Genomic DNA, 20,311 nt, shown 5'->3' on the forward strand with positions numbered 1-20,311 from the left:
TGCAACAAGAGAAGCCACCACAATAAGAAGCCCGCGCACCACAACCAAGAGTAGCCCCCACTCACCACAACTAGAGAAAGCCTGTGCGCAGCTACGAAGACCCAACGCAGCCAAAAATAAATAAATTAAAATAAATAAATTTTTTGAAAAACCCCACATACTCCCTTGTTTCACATTTTTTAGATTTCAGTGTTGTTACGTATGGATCAATTGTATTGTTATTTGTAAATGTAATCCCAGAGACTGAATTTCATTGAAATTTAAAGCTAGATGAGCTTCAGCAACTGTTTAGTTCAAACTCCTCATTTTGCAGATGAAAGAACCAGAGGAGAGAGAAGTTGCCCACATTTAAAGCCAGGTAGAGACAGCAACAAAATTAAAACCCAAGTCTCTTTATCTAACTAGAAAATTTTCCTAAAAAGTACCCCAGAGCTTCTAAAAAACTTTTTAAGCAGTTAACATATATTGGCTCTCTGATAAGCAGCTCCCAATAACTAACACAGTGGGACATTTAAGGGCAATGGTAGAGCTCTCCATTGTATGAGCCTATGATGAGGCCATGCTCAGAATCTGATTAGGTCAGAAGTGTACCTAGGTAACAGGGGTCTACATGGTAAAGGGGGAGGTCAGGATGGACACTTAAGGATTATAGGTCTAAGTAAAAAATAGAGTCTAGAGGGAGATAGCCCCATAGTTCTAAGTTTCTAGGTTAAGTCTCAGAGTCTAAGATTTAAGCAAAAGTAGGGATTCAAGGTGTATTTCATCCAAAAAGAGCCTTTACAGTCATTGTTTCTATGGAATCTATGACTTTTACATCAGGGTTGCTTCTGTTGCTTTGGTTTTGCATTTTGTTGTTGATGGAACTTTTTTCAAGACCCTCATGTCATATCCATATTGATAGCTCATACTCTTTTATCAATATTTATGCACTCATTTGTCCAAGAGACAGATAGGCAACAGGTGCCTCTTACTCCACTGTTCCCTTCCCCCTGTGTATTCTACAATTTGAACAGGTCCCTAGCACCTAGGAGCAAATTCCAATTTAGTCATTTCTCATCCCCATCCCCATCCTTACCTATAATAGTATTACAAGTAAAAGAAGCTGTTTATTGATGATCACTTAACCATATGGTCAGGAGCTGCTCCATATGCCTTATATACATTATCTCATTTAATCCTCAAAACAAATCTATGAGGTATAAGCCCCATTATACAGATGGCAAACTGAGAGAAGCTTGGAAACTTGAATCATAGCTGGCAAATGATAGAGCTAAAATTTAAATCCATGTCTATCTGACTCCAAAGTCCATGGTCCTTATATCACTCTACTTTTCTTCTCTTTCCTTTCTTTTCTTTTTATTAAAGTATAGTTGATTTACAGTGGACTGTTAGTTTCAGGTATACAGCACAGTGGTTCAGTTATACATATATATATACACATATATATATAAATTTATATATATAAATATATTCTTTTTCAGATTCTTTTCCCTTATAGGTTATTACAAAATATTGAGTATAGTTCCCTGTGCTACACAGTAGGTCCTTGTTGGTTATCTACTACTTTTCTGACTCATATGTTTAATTTGACGTGATACACACATGGATGTGGGAAACCAGCACATACACAAGGCATGTTAAATAATGGTGAAAAGGGACAATCAAAGAGTGACAGTGGATAGTTCGTGGAGATACAGATGGCAAGAAGGTTGCTTTGGAAGCCTTCAAAAAAGGTGAGGCTGCAGGAGAAAGGCCAGCTGGGACAAGGATGCAGTTTGGTAGGGAAGAGGTGGAAGGAACAGTGATTGTCTGGTGCACAACTCACAAGCAGAGCGTTGCAGGTGTTTGGAGAGTGAACAGGAATTATGTGGGTCTATACCAAGGGCCATCAAACTATGGCCCACCAGTCAAATCTAGCCCTCTTCCTGTTTTTTTTTTTTTCATTTTTTTTTTTTTTTATAGCTACTTTATTTATTTATTTCTTTATTTTTTTGGCTGTGTTGGGTCTTCGGTTCGTGCGAGGGCTTTCTCTAGTTACGGCAAGTGGGGGCCACTCTTCATCGCGGTGCAGGGACCGCTCTTCATCGCGGTGCGCGGGCCTTTCACTATCGCGGCCCCTCCCGTTGCGGGGCACAGGCTCCAGACGCGCAGGCTCAGTAGTTGTGGCTCGCGGGCCCAGTTGCTCCGCGGCATGTGGGATCTTCCCAGACCAGGGCTCGAACCCGCGTCCCCTGCATTGGCAGGCAGATTCTCAACCACTGCGCCACCAGGGAAGCCCCTCTTCCTGTTTTTTAAAATAAAATTTTATTGGAACATGGCTACACTGATTTGTTTATGTAATATCTATGGCTGCTCCTGCATTTAGTGGCAGAGTCAAGTAATTGCAGCAAAAACCATGAGGCCTGCAAAGCCTAAACTGTGTTCTGTATGGCCTTTACAGAAAATGTTTGCCAGCCCCTGGTCTAGACTATAAACCAGGGCATTTGAGCAAGAAAGGTCTTTCAATAGCTAAAATTGATCTAAATTAAAATTTTAAAAGACCTTGGCCTGCCCCTCACCCCTCTCTCTATTTTTTTTTTTTTGATGAAAAAGAGACCAAAAGATATTGGAATTTGATCTCTACTCTGAACCTCTACCTTAACTCAAATGGAATAGAATATATCAGTTATCTTGGAAATCTACTGTAACAGCAAGTTACTTTGTTTGGTAGCAATAATATAAAAATACTGGTGTTTTGCAAGTCATCATGTAATGTCATATATTTCTCTTATTTGACATACCCAGGTTCTTTTGCATGCCTCTCAGTGATGTTAAAGATGCGTACTATATGTTTTGAAAACCTTGGCTTGAGTCACAGGTTTGTTATTTAGAAAAGGTTCCACCTCCCAAAGGCTTGAAAACCATTGCCAATTTCTCGTTCCTTGTGTCTCTGTTAAAATAAATCCCATAACTCCAAACTTCTAGGCTTTCATAAATGGCAGGTCTGACTCATGCATGATTTATAAATTATAGCCATGGACCATTAAGATAGATTTCTCAGCTTTAGGTAGGCTATCATGGTGTTATATGTTGTGGTTTTGAATTTCTGAAGAAGCAAACTGCATAGTTGTTGACAACCCAAACAAAATTCAAGTTCCGTTTGCCCTTATAGAAAGCTTTTTTTTTTTAAGCACAATTTTTTTCTTCCACTTTCTGCTCCTTTTAGAGCTCTGCCTTATTAAAATCTTTACTTTTAAATACGAGTAGTCAGGAGTTCTTAATGCCACCTTGTACTTTATGGAAATGGTTATTTTTGTCTAAACATCATACCGCTGAAGACAGATGAGTAGCTTTTTCTTCTAATGGTGCTAACAGAGCGAAACAGTTTGGAATCTCACCTGTTGCCACTGACAGTGTCAATTAACAGTAAGACTGAAGTTTTGCAAGTGCCAGGGTTTGGGAGTGGTCATTCATTCTGTGAGGGAAGAAGGCTGTGTGTAACGCTGTCTTAAGAGCACGCTGCACCTGAAGGAGGATTAGATTTTGTTTGCACTGCTCTCTTGACAGCTTATCTTTGGAGCCGCCTATAAAAGAGAGACTGGGATCTAAGGGCTGGTGCCGGAAAATAAAAACTAACATGAAAAGAATCCAAGTCTCTGTCCAGTCCGTGAGAGTCTGCAGTGGTTCATGGACAAGAAATAAAGGAATTAAGGCAATGTCAGGGCTAAATAGAAGAGCGTATTTCAACTGTGAAATCTTGGTTTGAGAAAAAATGCAGGAGGGTTATTAGAATTCTTGGAGGTTGAGTTTGGGCAAAACTGCTGGGAATGGTGAAGAGAGGTGACTTTCTTCTATCTCTTTTTCTTTCCTAAGACTTAGAATGAAATATAAGATTCCAAACCTATCTGGCCATGCCTCCTTGGTATCATCTTCTTTGAGCTAGAAATGTGTCCACAAAGCTTCTTCCCTATAGTGGACTCTCAGACCAAGAATCGATTGTTGGACCATATAAGTCTCTCAACATACACAATAATACAGTAATGACCTTGACCTTCTCCTTCCCCAGTCTTAATCAATTCTGCCTTAAAGAAGGAAGAATTTTTTTAAGTTAAAAATATATATTCTCAATCACATTGAATTTTAAACTTTTTCTCTTTCAAGCTAAAACCAGGAGAGTCCTTTAAATAATCGGGGCCACTGTGTGGGGTGGTGGGTGGGTGGTGTGCAAACAGGTAAACCAACCTGACTGACCTGCTTTCTTGTTTTTAAGCATCCAGTAATATGATCATTTTGCAATAAATAACTGAGCCTACAGCTTTGGGAAATTCTGGGTCTCTGCTTCTTTAATTGTGGCTACTTTGTTCAGAATGTGTAGGCAGTGCCATTCCAGCCAAAGAAACCTGATCAAATTTCCTTCCTTCCCATCCTACTGGTGTTCTTTGTGAAAAACCCAAGCGGTTGTTTGAAACTAGTTTGGCCTCTGGTTAAAGTTTAAACTAGTAGTGAGATCCATCCAGAATGGAGTGTTTCTGACACTTTCTGCTGCTCCTGGCCTAGGGTACTGAGAGTATTAGACCCCAGAAGCAGCCAATTTTGTAGTGCCTTTTAATACACAAAATTGTATTAACATCAGCCTGGATACAGATGGATGCATTGCAATAAACTGTAACCACTTGAGAAAAGCCTTTATTGACTCTCAAGTAAATAATGCACATTTTAAAGGATCTAAATATGCATTTACATAATGTGCATAATTTTTTATTGTGTCAACTACTCACACACACACATCCATAAGAGATGTTTTTCTCCGTCAAAAATTTGGACTCATACCATTTTTTGTGCATTGCATTAGCACTGTGCCAGATTCACAATGGTATTTTCTCTTCTCTAAGGCCTGAGCTGACCACCTCAAAATACATTTAATGAATTTTGCTGATTGAATGATCTGTTGACTGATTTAACCCCAGTGACACTTTCTAAAATAATTTGCAACTACTTGGACAAAAACTTAGGCACACTAAAAACATCTAATCCAAGATAAAAGGGAGAAAACAAGAAATAGGGAAGGAGGAAAACCAAATTTAGACATGGCTGAAATCTTAAGTCTGAGCTTTAGAGCAATGGAAGAACCCAATGCAGTCTCATTGTTCAGGAAAAGAGTGCTGCTAGCAGGTGATCCAGAGAAATAGTGGGTATTTAATAATATTTAATAGTCCTTTGTGATGTCTGTAACACAACTGTTTTCTGTTTGAAGAAATTAAAGCTCAGGATCTTGAATGATTTATATCCAGTTCCACAGTGGACTAATGGCTGAACCAGAATGTCCAAGGCATGAGAAAGTAGGGGTCGTGAAGGATGACCCTTCGCAGTGCAGACTCAGCAGTTGTCTAATGTGAACCTACAGGCTAAATGATTTCCTGGTATTAATTAAGAATTAATTGATCCTTATAAATCAACCATTGTGGAATTAACTCCATGTAGTACCATGTGTTCTTAGGTCTATGTTAAAATAAACTCTGTGACACAAGAAAAAGGTGAATAAATTGTTTTTAGTAAAATGTAATAAAGAAACTAAGGTCTACATTTAAGTTGTTAACGATTTTCTTTCACATATTTAACAACAGCAGCAACAACAAGAGGACAAGGATGCTTATTAACAATTAAGGGAGGGATTCCATGGTCCTGTTGAATTATTTCCTCTATCAGGTTTCTCTAACTTTTATCTGTCTAGTCTTTGCTCAAGTGAATTTTTTCCCTTGGGCAGCGTTCTCTGCTGGCCACCACGATTTCATAATCTCACGATCATGCATCACTTTCCATTGAGCACCTGAAGCATTGCCACTTTATCATTAAGGTTTGCTTCCTGGGGGCTCTTGACAATGGAGTTGCCACCTTTGTGTTTGACATGCTGTAAAAGTTGAGTGTATCATTTTGTTGTGCTCAGTACATTCCCAGCCTCATTTGGGAAATGCCACATTCCATCTCTAACTAGAAACTATTTGGTCAAATGCAGGGCACTGGGTCAAAGTTTCTTGCTACCAGCAAAGACGACCATGCCCATGCCGTATTAGATGAAAAAATTCCTTGGGTTCTTTAAAGCACAATTTGCAAAGTAAGAGATGACCAGAGCCATTTAACTTTTTAGCTGCAGATTTTAACTCAGACAGTAATGGATTCCAAGATTTACCATTCAGTGTATGAAGCCCTAAGTTTTATCAGTTTTTCTACAAGCTCCCTGGCTGTTTGCCAGGTTAAAAAAAATTTTTTTAATTAATTTATTATTTATTTATTATTTATTTTTGGCTGTGTTGGGTCTTCGTTTCTGTGCGAGGGCTTTCTCTAGTTGTGGCAAGCGGGGGCCACTCTTCATCGCGGTGCGCAGGCCTCTCATTATCGCGGCCTCTCTTGTTGCGGAGCACAGGCTCCAGACGCGCAGGCTCAGTAATTGTGGCTCACTGGCCCAGTTGCTCCGCGGCATGTGGGATCTTCCCAGACCAGGGCTCGAACCCGTGTCTCCTGCATTGGCAGGCAGATTCTCAACCACTGCGCCACCAGGGAAGCCCAAAAAATTTTTTTTAAGTTTATATTTATTTGTATGGTTACTTTATTAATTTCTGTACCACTCATATATTCAATCATTCATTGTACCATCAACAAATATTTACTGAGTGCCAGACACTGTTTGGGGGATATGACAGTGAATCATTAAATGGATGGAAAAGCTATTTACTAATATGGAGAAGAGAGAAGAGCCAGTATGAGGGGTGGAAGGTGACAAGAATTCTAGTTCGAATGGGTTATGTTCAAGATGCCCTCAATTATATGATTGAAGACAAAACTTTGTATTGTCTCAGTGTTGTATCCCAAGCCCATAGTAGGAGCCTTGGAATATTTTTGGATAGATTAAAGGTTGCATGAATGAAAGGATCCCATCAGGTCATCTGCAACGTATGGACTGGACTCTTGTTTCCACTCCAAACCCCTATTTCTACTCTTTAAAAACTACAGATGCCATTCTGAACCTCAGAGTCCTAGCCACTCCAATTATTAGTCAGAAAATGCCCCAGTCCTACAGATACGGTAGGCAACAAAAAACCCGTGTCCAGGGATCAACAGAGATGCATCCTTTTTTGACAGATGGGATGGTGGTAGAAAGTGTGGCCAGTCTCGCTTAGTTGCTCTTCAGTTTTATGAGTCACCCTCAATATTAGGAAAGTCTTACTTTCCAAATATTTGGGTATTCCTTTGTTTTCTCTTTGCAGGGCCTCCTTGAGTTTAAAGATTTAAACTGCAAAAAGTAAAGGAAAAATAAATACTCTCATCTGCTTTCACTTGGCAGTTGTTTTTCTGGCCCTCATTGGGGAGTGAGAGCCTCCATCTCGGCGTTACTTGGTTTGAGCGTCTTCAGCCCTTCCCATGTGCTGTTCTTACCCTTCAGCAGGCTTCACGAATCACCCTTCCACTTCAAGGGCAAAAGTCTTCCCAGGAAAAATTATTAAGCACCTCACATACATATTTTAAATCTAATGTAATCTTCTTCCTGTATCAGTGAAACTCAGCAGGGTTCAAATATAAGGGAGTGATGGTTGTCTGAGCCTTTCATCAGTTTATATGAGCAGAGGGCCAACAGTTTAGCAGGGGTCACTGCCTACCTACTCAGCCTGTGGGTTCCCGTGCTATAACTAACATCTATGCGTTTCTGAGTTTGGCTTTGAAATGGCCAAAAAAAAAGGCAACATAAACCTTCTATGTAAAGTGAGGCACCCAAATTGCATGGGTTCATTAAGTGATCATTTACTACAGACTTCAAAAAATTTCATCCTGAATTAGTCCCTAGAAATTTCCTTGAAAGGAGTATAAGAGCTTTAACAATGAATTATTGTCTATGGAAATCTCAGCATGAAAGGGGATCCATATGTGCAAACTAGAATTTGTCATATGTAATGTCAGTTAAATCAGGTCTAATCTACCAAATACATTTTTTATTGCCTGCTTCATTAAAAAGGCTCTTAAGGTAATGAATAATCTTCAGCTTCACCAAGGATTATTAATGCCTTTATAACTCATGTCCACTGAAAATAGAAAGACAGCTTGAAACTCTACCCTAATCTAGCCTCCATGTTTGTCTTAGAGCTTTAAGGAAGAAAATCTATCAGACCTCTCCAGTGTTAAGTGCTGTCACACGAGCAGTTACTAGGAATTGGGTCAGGAGAAGAAATTTTAAAAGGAAGTTGAATCCAGTTTAAAAGCTGTGGCAAAACAAGTCTTTCTCTTATTAACTCTGATGTTTTCTTTTCCTACAGCAAGTCCACATGCGACACCATCAACTCTTCATTTTCCAACATCACCCATCATCCAGCAGCCTGGGCCTTACTTCTCCCACCCAGCCATCCGCTATCACCCTCAGGAGACGCTGAAAGAGTTTGTCCAACTTGTCTGCCCTGATGCTGGTCAGCAGGCTGGACAGGTGGGGTTCCTCAATGTAAGGAAACTTCTTTTTTTTGTTGTTTTTTTTCAATTTCTTTAGAAATATTAACCGAATGTAAAAATAACAAGGGAAGACCTTATGACCATGTGACGTTGTGCTCTGATGTCGTGTTGACTGACTGCAGGCAAATGTCATATTTATTCTAGATTGTGGGAAAGTTAACTTACTCTAAGAGGGATTGGCCAGGGTTTAAAAACAGTGTTTGTGTTAACTTCGCAACTGTCAAGTTTATGGATATAAATCATCTCAAGGGTGAACTGTATAACCTTCTAAGGTCTGTGGGCAGATAATTCCACCTCATGCATACTAACCCAAGGGCTCACGCAGTTAACAAAATAGAAAGACCAAATAATTTTAAATAATGATTTTGGGTGGTAGGGAGAGGTAGGGGGAGAAGGGGGCACAGATGTTTCAGATCAACTAAGTTGATATTTTTAAAAAATAGTCCTCTAACACTTTACATCAAGTTGACCAGTACTTGAACTCAAGATTCTAGAAGTAGTTTATTATAGTTTGTTATTTCTGCAAGTAGTTATCTTTCCCACTTATCTTTGTATAAAGCTAAATAGTATTCAGTAGTTTCGAATGGAGGTTTTCATTTTTTCTCAAATAAACCAAATCACAATTTGAAACAATATTCCTAAGGTAAAAGTGATTTTTTTAAATCACAAATTTTATTTCAAATATAGAACCAAATGTTTGCAATGGATAGCTATATCCCAAGGCCAATAATAATAACAATGAATTGGAAATAATGACCAGCATAAAGCCAAATGCGATTTTCCTTTTCTCCTAATAACTGTAATGAAGCCACAGATGAGCCATAATTATTATTGCCTAATTTAGAATATTATATCACACCACCCTATCACCGATTTTCTTCCCTCGAAGAAATACCTGATTCTGCATATCTGAGTTAGAACAGGCAGCTTTGACTAATGTCTGGTGATGTGTTAGCAGATACATTTCTGTCTAGACAACAAATCAATATGGACCCTTTTTTCTTTTTGCTTGTGTATTCATTTGCTTGGCTTATTCTAAAGCATTCACTTATGGACTTTTAGCCCACTCAGAAATGACACACAGGCAAGTTTGTTGGCAAGAAAGCACAACATTCTGACTGTCAGATGAGATTGTCTTTGAGGAACAATACTAAATATATAAGTGAATGTTGATGAGGCAGTGAGACTTCCTCTGCAGAATTACTAAGCTTAAACTTAAAAGCCTGGGACAACAACTGAATTTTGATTCAGGACTAGAGCCTAAATAGGAGCTATTATTGTTGGTTGAATAGTGTCACTGAAGACCAGAGGCAGAAAGGCCACTTGGGAAACCATGGAAAACTGAAGTGATCACCAGCATCAAGCATCTGACTTTTAAAATGTCTAACTTTTTTTTAATAGTCCTGACATCATCCCATATAACTGTCAAATGACCAGTTTTGCATTTTGATCAAAATTTTATAGGGTTTAAGGCAGGTCCTTCATGGGACTGTTTCGAAAAACTCAGAAATAAATGGATTTTATTGCTTTCTTCAGAAGGAAACTTTTCTTTTGTTAAAGAGCTGTTACTTGGTTGTTCTAACATCAGGCAGCCAGATAAATATGACTCTTATGGCATATGCTTATATAATTTAAATCAAAATTAGAAGTGATATTTTTCCTTAGCAGAATTTTGACAGCTGAATTCTAAAGTTTCTGTGCCTGATGTTATACAATATGTGAAAGAAATTTTTTATGTTCACTTAACATATTTATTAAATGTTATATAATATCAACTTTGAAGAGTGAAAATAAAATATTTTTTTAATCTTAAATGCATATTTAGGAAATTTTGTTAGATCTGTATAAATAGACGTGATGGAATAATTCCACAATCTATAAAACACTTACATATTAAATCAATATTTAATATCATGAGAATGATGATGAAAGTCACAGTTAATACAGAATCAAAACATCCCAAGCAAAAGTTGGCAGGTCATTTTCTAGAATCAGATCCAAAGAAGGTCAAAGTAGTTCAAGAGGTAAGTTTAGGATGCATGGAGCATGTGTGCCTAAGACTGTACTTTTGTGGAATGCCTTAAGAACAACCCACAGCTCTTCATCCATATGCTCTTATGGAAGAATTCAAGTAGCTAGAATACTTAGTAATTTACATGAAAGGTGCCTAAGGAATCTTTTGTTTTCCGAAGCGGCTAATGGTTCTATCTGTGTCTTCTTTCTCCTGTGCGTGTTTTGTTTGGTTCCCACCCTGGCAGCCCAACGGGAGTAGCCAAGGCAAAGTGCACAACCCATTCCTCCCCACCCCCATGTTGCCACCGCCGCCGCCACCACCGATGGCCAGGCCTGTGCCTCTGCCGGTGCCAGACACAAAGCCTCCGACCACGTCAGCGGAAGGAGGTGCAGCGTCCCCCACCTCACCAAGTAAGTATGGCTGAGATGCGGCGCCGGTTGCCGGTCAGGCTCTGCGCACGTGAATGCACACCTACGCCTGGCCCCTCACTGCATAGGCTTCAGTGAAAGGCACGATCCCCAGCAATGCCTGTAGCGTGAGTTTGCAGAGCCAAGACCAGATCAGAGCAAATAGCACTCTAGGGTGCTACCAACCACATCAGGTGTGGAAATGACTGGGTGTTTGGGTGGATGAAATGGTGTAACTACGTGCCAAGGACTGAAGTCAAGATATGAAGTATTAAATTTTGCCTATTATTTGAGTGGCTTTGAATGCTATCCTCATGATCATCAAACAGCATCTACTTTTATGGATTCTTATTAGCAAAAAGTTCCTCATGCTTCTGTAGAGCCCTGCCTTCCAGTAACTTACAATCCAAGAGAAATGCATTTGATGAGGTACCAAGGTTAATGCAACTCATCCATCAAATAGAAAAAATGTTTAGATCAAAGTAACCAATTCAAAGGTGTGTACGTTGAGCATTCGCGAAGAATAAGAGCCTGGCAGACGGTCAGAGCCAGTAGCCATGGCAGTTGCATGGCTAGGCTTGGCAGAGGGAGGAGATGGAAGATGAAACTGGAAGGAAAGAGAAGAGAAATCTTGGTTTGTCTCTGAACAGTATGGGAACATGTGATCAGACAATATAGGATTTCAAAACCTTTTGGAATAATGGGAATCATTACTTGATGAATTAGGGAGAACAGCTCTCCTGATATTTTAAAGATGACAGGGAATAGGAGTAGCTTAAACACATAAATTTGGCTTCTCTTAGTCCCTGAAACAATGACCAAAAGAGTGACAGCTGGAGGCAGAGTTCCCAGGTGATGGATGGACTACCTGACCTTGACGGGGGTGTAATGACCACCTTCTCTAAAGCTTTACAGAGAGATCAAAGCACAGGAAAGAATGGGAGCTGTGACAGTGCCCCTAAGGAGAGGAGGTCTTCAAGGAGGTGAGGCTGAATGCAAGGAATCTACTGAGGAAAAGATGAGCGTAGACCACGAAAGAAGTGTTAAGATCAAGAACTTGAGTGGCAGTTATAGAAGTTGAATGGAGGAGAGCACAGGAAGAAACGTCTTAGAGACATAAGCTTTGGGATTGGACAACCACTTGGATGAATATAGTGAAGGATGATTCAGACTTCTCAGTACTGGGGACATGATGGTATTGAGTACAGGAGGGAAGGAGCCAAAGAGAAAAAATGAGCCTCTGTTGACACTGTGTTCATTGGATTTAATTTTGGTGACACTGAATCCAAAATGTCTAGAGTCCCTTATGGGCATGGATGAGCTTTAGGCTATCTAGTACATATTCCCTTTGATAATACATGTAGCAGTGAGTGGCCCTGTGCGTGGATTTTGGTTTCATAGCAAAAAGATTGAGAGTCCAGGGACAATTCTGGGGAGGCTTACCTCTCTTGGTAAGAGGTGGTTCAACACTTTTCAACAAAGGAGAAAACTCTTGAGTGTCCAGTGACATAGGAAGCAAACTCGGCTTGCTCTAAGCATCTTGGAAGCTCAGCTTAGAAAAGAAGCTTCTGAGAAGCAGAAGCTCATAGGCCTGTCCTGCTTATTGTGTATTCATGTAACATCTTCAAAGGAGTCAGAGAAATAATCATCTCCAAACTCTATTTAGATCTAGTCACTGGGGATGTTGACTTACACTTTGGCAGCCATGTGCTTAAACTGTGCTCTGTACATGCCTCTGGGTACCACTTTTCTGTTCATCTTCTCTCTGTATGTTCAGGACATTGGCAGAGCCCTCAAAAAGCTTTGTTTAATGTTCTTTTTATTCTGTGTAGACATATCCTCACCTCCACCATCAATGTCTCATGCATCTGTAGTGCATTTTCCAGTAATGGGCATGGGGCTTTTCTGAGGCACTGTGGACGAGTGGAAATACCCTGGGCAGCTAGCTATTGAAGTCTAAAGGATAGGGGCTCAAACCATCACCTTTCACATTGCTAGCTCTTTTTCTCTTCCAATCCCAGTTTCCTCATCTGTAGAATGTGGGTGATAATACCTAGCTGGTTATGTGAAATCAGCCACGATAAGCACTACCACCAAATAAATTGGAGCATTTTATTATCTGCCAAAACTCTTACCTAGTGGAAGCCTCCAGGCTTGGCTAATGAAAAACTATGCCTGTAGGACATGTAGAAGCTACTCAATCCCTCAGTCAGGTTGATACCTTTGGGTCCATTCCCTGGACTCCACTCCATGGATTGGATCTAATGTCTTGTATAAAAAGATACCCATGGTCCTCTTGTGCCCAGCCTCAAGCATTCTTTCAACATGATGGGAAGAAGTGTGGAGGGGGTCTGGACAGATCCGGTTCATGTGGTTGCATGTTCATTAGCACAGTGTTTAGAGATTTTTGGAAAGAGAATATCAGGAAAGGGGACCCAAAGTTTGATATTTACATAATAATTTGAAACTTACTTTTTGAATCCTAGGATTCTAGGAATATAGACAAAACAAAGTGTTCTACTGATGGCATAGAAAGGTTTCTATCATCATAAATCTTAGCCTTTTTGGTCTTTTCTGGGGTTTGCTGAATTCACAGTCATATGTTGTTTCACAGCAATTATCACCTGATCATCTTCTACTTTATTATTAAGACAGTGATATTCTGGGAAATCTGTAATTTATAACATAAGAGAAGCCTCTCAAGTTAAAAATCTCAAAGCCCACCAGTCCACATTGGGAAGAGATTTAAGAACCCCTGAAAAACAAATCCTCTTCCATGCCCCAATTTCTGAACTAATTGATAAATAAAATCCAAGAAAAAAAATCAGATGGAAGACTAGACTATAACCTCTACTATTAGAAAATTTATTTTTTAGCTACAGGCGAATGTACTTCCTAATGCTGAAACACAAACAAACCCACCCAGTCTCTGGCAGTGCAGGACCACCGCAGGCCTTCCCATGGGAGGGGGCTGCCCTCCTGTGTAGAGCTGATGGAGGTCCAGGTGGCTGTGTGCTTCCTGCCAGCACCTGTCTCCCTAAGGGAAAGAGGAGAGGAAGGGGTGGGACGAGTCACATCCAGTTTCTACTTCCAATCGCTACAAGCAGTGAGGGAGTGGAGAGGCCCAAGAGTGTATGGGAGGGAAAAGGTACCACGAGTGATGTAGCCCCTCTCCCTTAACATTCATCTTTGATAACTACCTTCTTTCATTCATTTATTCATCTTTCATATATTGAGTATCTGTCATGTGCCAAGGACTGTGTTAGCCCCTGGGGATACAAAGATGATTCATCCCTGCTCTAAGGAAATGTGGGATTTATTGCAGGAGACAGCTGGGAAACGGGTAGCTCACACTGACAACACTGGGACAGAGGTGCACATAGGTGCCACAAGAGACTTGGGAGGGATTTGGGTCCAGATGCAGAGCCTCAGGTAAGATTTTTTTGGAGTGAGTGACTTCTAAGCTGTTTAGTAGGAATATCATTCTGGTGTTTTAAGTCTGAGAGAGAAGGTAGAACTTCCCTTCAGAAACCAGCTTGTGGGTGGAAGGAGGGGGTGTCTAAAATTGGATTACCACTGGATAAAAATTTAGAGCAAAAGTATCATTTCGTAAATTCTGTGCTTTCTTAGAAATTAAAACCACAGGATGGTTGGATCCTGTTTATCTTTGTCAGTTTATTAGAGCTCAGCTTTAGCGAGGAGAAACATCACAACAGAGTATTAAGTACAGATGTTCAGTATCCCAACAGTGTGTCTGAAACTGAGGCTTTTTCAAAAACGCTAACTGTATAACCTAGGACAGCCTTTCCTATTGAGGGGTTTAAGATGACTTGCAATAAAAAAAAATTTAAAAAATAAAAGTAGGAAATCATGCCCAGGATCACCTATATTACCAGCTTTTCTGGGCCTGGACTCCCGTGTCTGTTGGAATAATACTTTGCTCTACACACTCTCATAGGTAGATTGTCAGGATGAACTGGGGTGACAGATGTGCTGTGCTATAGACAGTTAAAAGTCCAAGACATCATTTTTAATATGCTCTTATAATGAAATACAAATGGATGCCAGCCTAAAGCAGAGTATATATTTTTAAACTAATCAGTTGCCTCTGGCACCAATATGCAACTTTGCAGCTGTGGCCAGGCAAACAGGGTAAGGCAGATTTGGGGAGGGAAATGTTTGCCTATAAAATAAATATATTTTAATGGGAAAAATCTTTACCAGTGCCTTAAAAAACACAGTAGTGAGGGTGGAAATAAAAGTTCTGCTGTCTCTCAAGGAGGACATTCATACTGTTGATTCGTTTGGAGAAGGATTGATATACTATGCCTGATCTCTTTAGGATACCATGACAAATAGAAAGAATAACCGGTTAAGAGTAATTCACAATGCATGGGTTCCATTCCCGCTGATTAACTGGGTTTAGATACCCAGTGAGAGAATATCACTTCCTTCATTCATTCAATAAATAGTTATTGACCATCCACTACGTGCCAGCAGTGTTCTAGATGCTAGGATTCTGCAGGAAATGAAAGAGATAAAAATCCCTGATCTTGCGGAGCTTTCATTTTACAGAAGGAAGAAAGGCGATAAATAAAATAGTAAGTATAATAGGTAGGAGTGATGTAAGATGGTGATACATACGTGCTACGTAGGAAAATGAAGCACAGAGGGGTTGGGATTAGTGGGGGTGGGATACAACTTAAATAGGGTGGTCGGAGAAGTCCTGTCTAGAAGGGGAGATTTGAACAAAGGTCTGACAGAGGTGAGAGGGTGAGCCATGAGACTGTAGAGGGAAGAGCTTTCCAAGCAGGAAGATCAGCCAGTCCAACCCACATGTTTAAGGAACAACCCGGAGGCCAGTGTAGTGAGAGCAGAGTGAATGAATGAGTGAAAGTAGGGGGAGGCCAGGTCTGAGGGGTAATGTGGATGAATGTGGATGTGACTGGGAGATGGGGGGGCGAGAGGGGTTGGAGGAAGGTGACAAATGTTGGAGGTTCTTATAGGCCATTGTTAGGACCTTGGCATTTTCTCTGAGTGAGATGGGGAGCAGAGGAGAGATACTACCTAGGTTTTAACAGAAACTCTTTGAAGGCTTTGTTGAAAATAGGTTTCAGGGGGCAAGAATTAAAGCAGGAAGACCAGATAAGAGGCTTTTTAAAAAACTCAATACATATGATGAGTGTCTTCTACATGCCAGCCACTATTCTAGGTGCAAGGGATCCAAAAGGGAGCAAAGCAGATAATCCCCTTCCCTTGTGCAGCTTACATTCTAGAGGGAGGGGACAAACAATAATTAAAGAATAAGTAAACTAGTAATTCAGGGACCAGTAAGTACAATGGAGAAAACTAACACAGGGAGGGGAGGTGGTGCACCATTGCAATAATGCAGGCAAGAGTTGCTAATGACCTGTACCAGCATCCGGGCAGTAGGGGTGGTGAGAAATATTTGAAAGGTAAAGCTGATAGGATTTACTGACACATTAGATGTGGGTTGAGAAGAAAAAAAAAAAAAAAAAAACACTAGAGAAATCAGCAATAACTCCTAGGTTTTTGACCTGAGCAGTTGGAAGGATGGAGTTGCCATAAACTGAGACGGGAAAAATTGCAGGAAGAGCAGTTCTGGGCAAGGGGTGGGGATCAGAAGTTTGGTCTGACCAAGTTATATTTGGAGATGACTATTAGGTATCTTACTGGTGAGACCAATTATAATAACATCCTACCTACTGCAGTTCTTCGCAGTGTACTCAGTTTTTCCACATGCACCATCTCATTAATTGCGGAGGGACTCCTTTTCAAACATGTAATAAAACAAATGGATATTCCTAAGAGTCCTGAGGACAACAGCTCCAGAATAGGAGAAATCTCTCATTACATTTGGGTCTGTTTGTGGTATGATAATTCAAAATCCACTATTCATTTTCTTAATTGCATTGTAAGATTCCATTTTTTTATAATAGGTTGGCACCAAGAACATAACTATAAAAATGGACTTTTCCAGAAAAGAAACTGAAGATTGGCATCATAGCCTAGAATTATAATGAAAAGAAAGAAACACTTTTGAATTATGATGGAAGATAAAACATGCATATTTTCCTCTTTTAAATTAATTAGGGACACAAACACTCAATTTAAAAATGCATAAAAGACTTATAAACAATTTTCTCCATGCCTTCTTAGCCATGAACTTTTGATTTTTTAAAACTAGAATTCTATTATATTAGAAGCATGTAATAACAAGTTCCCTTTTTTATTTTTATGTCTCTGATGAATCTTGTATATATTCATTATATGAATGAGTTTGAACCTGTTAACCAGGAAGATAATAATCTGACGGGGATTGAAATTTCCTAGTGTAATAATTGACATATGTTCAATGCTTTTTGGTTAGCAAAGCTCTTTACACATGTACGTTATCTTGTTCCGTCTTCCTAAGACTCCTGTGAGGTCAGGATTTTATAGACAAGGAAACTGAGATTCGAGAGTGGAGGTTACTTTCCCAAGATTATATAATCCCATGGTAGCTTGGTACTAGCTCCTACTGTAGCCAAATTACAAAGCAATGGGACTTGATTTTTGGTTACCGAGCAGCCCCAACTGTCTGCTCTCGTCTGAAATTAATAACACAACAAACTATTGAGCTTTTATTAATGTGTCAAGCACTTTAAAAAATGTTTTTTATGTATTATCTTGTTGTAATCCTCACATTAATGCTATGAAGTACGTACTTTAAAAAGTAAATACCCTAATTGAGAAAGACAAGGCACGAGGATATAGGTAACTTTCTCAGGGTCACTCAGCCAAGGGTAGCAACATCATGACTCACACCCAGCCACTTTGAACCTGTAGTTCATGCACTTACTTGGCCAGAGCATCCAGAGCCCAAAGTTTCCATGTTTGCAGTGAAGACCCTGTGGGAATAGTACAGAGGAAGATATTAGTGGTCATTTATACTTTAGTGTGGATTGGTTTCTGTGGCTGAGAGTAACTTTTGTTAGCAGGGAAAGGAAGAGAGCAGAAGATCTGGAGGGAGATAAGACAAGAATAGCAAAAAAGGTGGACAAACAGGAGCTATTGCTAAAGGCAGATTTTCTTTATTCCCCAGTGCTCTCCAGAGCTTGAACCGTTGCTGAATGCTTAGAAGAATTACTTTCTGAGTTTTCACCCAAATAATGACAGCTCTCTTTTTCACCAACACTTTTTTATGTGTAAAACGAATAATTTTAATCAGTAATTGAATTTAGAACAAGTCAGTGAATGATATGTCATATTTACACAATTTTTAAATGACTAAGGACTGTATTTCCTCTTTCAGAGAAGAGCCAGTGGATAAGGACAAAAGAGAATAAAAAAAAAAAGTTAGCGGCTTCCTTTCACAAAACAGTTTTTCATTACTGATGCCTGCACTATTCCTTTAGTCTTTAAATTTTTTTTTAAATGTACATTCAGTGAAATTCACTCTTTAGTGTACAGTTCTATGAGTTTTATAACATCATAAATTCTTCCAGCCAACACCAGACAGGATATAGAACAATTCTAAAGAGCTCCCTCCTCTTTCTTATCTACTCTTAAGTTATTGTCTGATGTCACTTAGTGCCAGGGAACTTATTTTACTTTGATCTCTCTATTTCCACCTTGATTTTTATTCTTCTGTCAGCACTGCTACTATCCCCATTATATTTTAAGTTTTTATATTCTTCTGAATTAGAAAGAGACCTACATAACTACAGTACTTTAGTATATGATAATAGTGACATTTCATATTGGAAGAGGGAAAGGGATTATTCAATAAAGTATATTGGGATGACTGAGTAGCTGTCCAGAAAAAATAAAATTCCTTACACCAAAATAAATTCCAGGTGGTGCAAAAACTATAACATAGAAATATTAAGCCTTAAAAATACCAAGAAAAAAATAGGAGAAACTTTTTGTGGAATATTGGAGTGAGAAAGGCCTTTCAAATAATACAAAAAGAACAGAATCCATGAAAAGAAAACTGATAAATTCTACTCTAAAAGTATTAAAAATGTATACATTGGGAAAAAACACCATAGACAAAGTCAAAAGACAATGATAAAGTGGGAAAAATATTTGCAACACCTGTGGCAGAGGGCTAAATTATGTAATATATGAATAGTTTTTTAAAGTCAGTAAGAGAAAGACCAACAATCCAACAGAAAGACAACGAAATGATATAAACATAGAGAAATGGGAAACATTTGAAAGATGTCTCATTCATGTAGCATAAAAGCAATACAAATTAAAACTCGAATGGTATTTTTACCTATCAGATTAGGAAAAACCAAAAAGGATCCTGACACAGTCTTGGTAAGTGTGTGGAAAACAGGCACTCTCCTATACTGTTAGAGGACTGTAAATTGGTTCAACCTCTTCAGAGGACAATTTCATTTTATATATATTTATATATATGTGTGTGTGTGTATATATATACATATATATATAAATTTTAAATGTAAGCCATGCATTGTGTTGGACATGTGAGCAAAGATATACATCAAGTATTCATTGCAACAGTGATTATAATAAAAGATTGGTAACACCAATCATATCCACCAATATGATATACATTAGAAACCCTTTAAAAATAAGGATAGGGGGACTTCCCTGGTGGTCCAGTGGTAAAGAATCCGCCTTCCAATGCAGGGGACGCGGTTCGATCCCTGGTCAGGGAACTAAGATCCCACGTGCTGTGGGGCAACTAAGCCCTTGCGCCACAACTACTGAGCTTGCGCAACTCAACTAGAGAGCCCACGTGCTGCAAACTAAAGCGCCCACACGCCCTGGAGCCTGTGCGCCACAACTAGAGAGAGAAAACCCGCACGCCACAGCTAGAGAGAAGCCCACGCGCAGCAACGAAGGATCCCGCGTGCTTCAACGAAGATCCTGCGTGCCGCAACTAAGACCCGACACAGCCAAAAATAAGTAAAATAAGTAAATAAATAATAAATAAATCTTTAAGAAAAAAAAGTAAGGATAGGTCTGTATGAATTCATGGAATAATCTTTAAGTTATATTAAGTCCGCAAAGGAGAGCGCTAAGAAAAAGTATGTATAGAATACCTACTGCCATAGAATAGGGGATGTATATACACACTTGACTGTGTGTTGAAGGATAGAAACAGGTTCATTGGGGGGTAGTTCTTCAGTGCCTTGCCCAACGAGAATGAAAGGTATTACTGAGCTTTAAATCCCCTTTTATGTCAAATATAATGCTTTATTTAATTTTTAAAGTATTTGTCCAGTGAACTAAAATTCTTCTTTACACCCCAACCACTAACTCTAGTGACCAAAACTCACACAGTGGAGGCAGGGAAGGGATGTGGTCCATAAAATCCTTGGCAAATTTTATACATCTAGTTTTTAGTTGCATTAACCTGAACTTCGGGTGTGATAGCAAAAAT

General features: G+C 39.4%; 1 protein-coding gene across 4 annotated transcripts in view; it reads left to right on the top strand.

Annotated features, from left to right (window-relative positions):
• Window positions 1-20,311, top strand: part of NFIA (nuclear factor I A) — a 379,131-nt gene that overhangs the window by 311,768 nt on the left and 47,052 nt on the right. For 3 of the 4 annotated variants that reach the window (XM_057547737.1, XM_057547739.1, XM_057547728.1), the window contains 2 exons: window positions 8,283-8,461; window positions 10,728-10,893. In XM_057547737.1, coding sequence (XP_057403720.1) covers window positions 8,283-8,461; window positions 10,728-10,893 — 345 coding nt within the window. The remainder of the gene's footprint in view (window positions 1-8,282; window positions 8,462-10,727; window positions 10,894-20,311) is intronic. The other variant, XM_057547732.1, reaches the window with a different exon arrangement.

Source organism: Balaenoptera acutorostrata, chromosome 1 (assembly GCF_949987535.1).
Source record: "Balaenoptera acutorostrata chromosome 1, mBalAcu1.1, whole genome shotgun sequence".
Taxonomy (NCBI): domain Eukaryota; kingdom Metazoa; phylum Chordata; class Mammalia; order Artiodactyla; family Balaenopteridae; genus Balaenoptera; species Balaenoptera acutorostrata.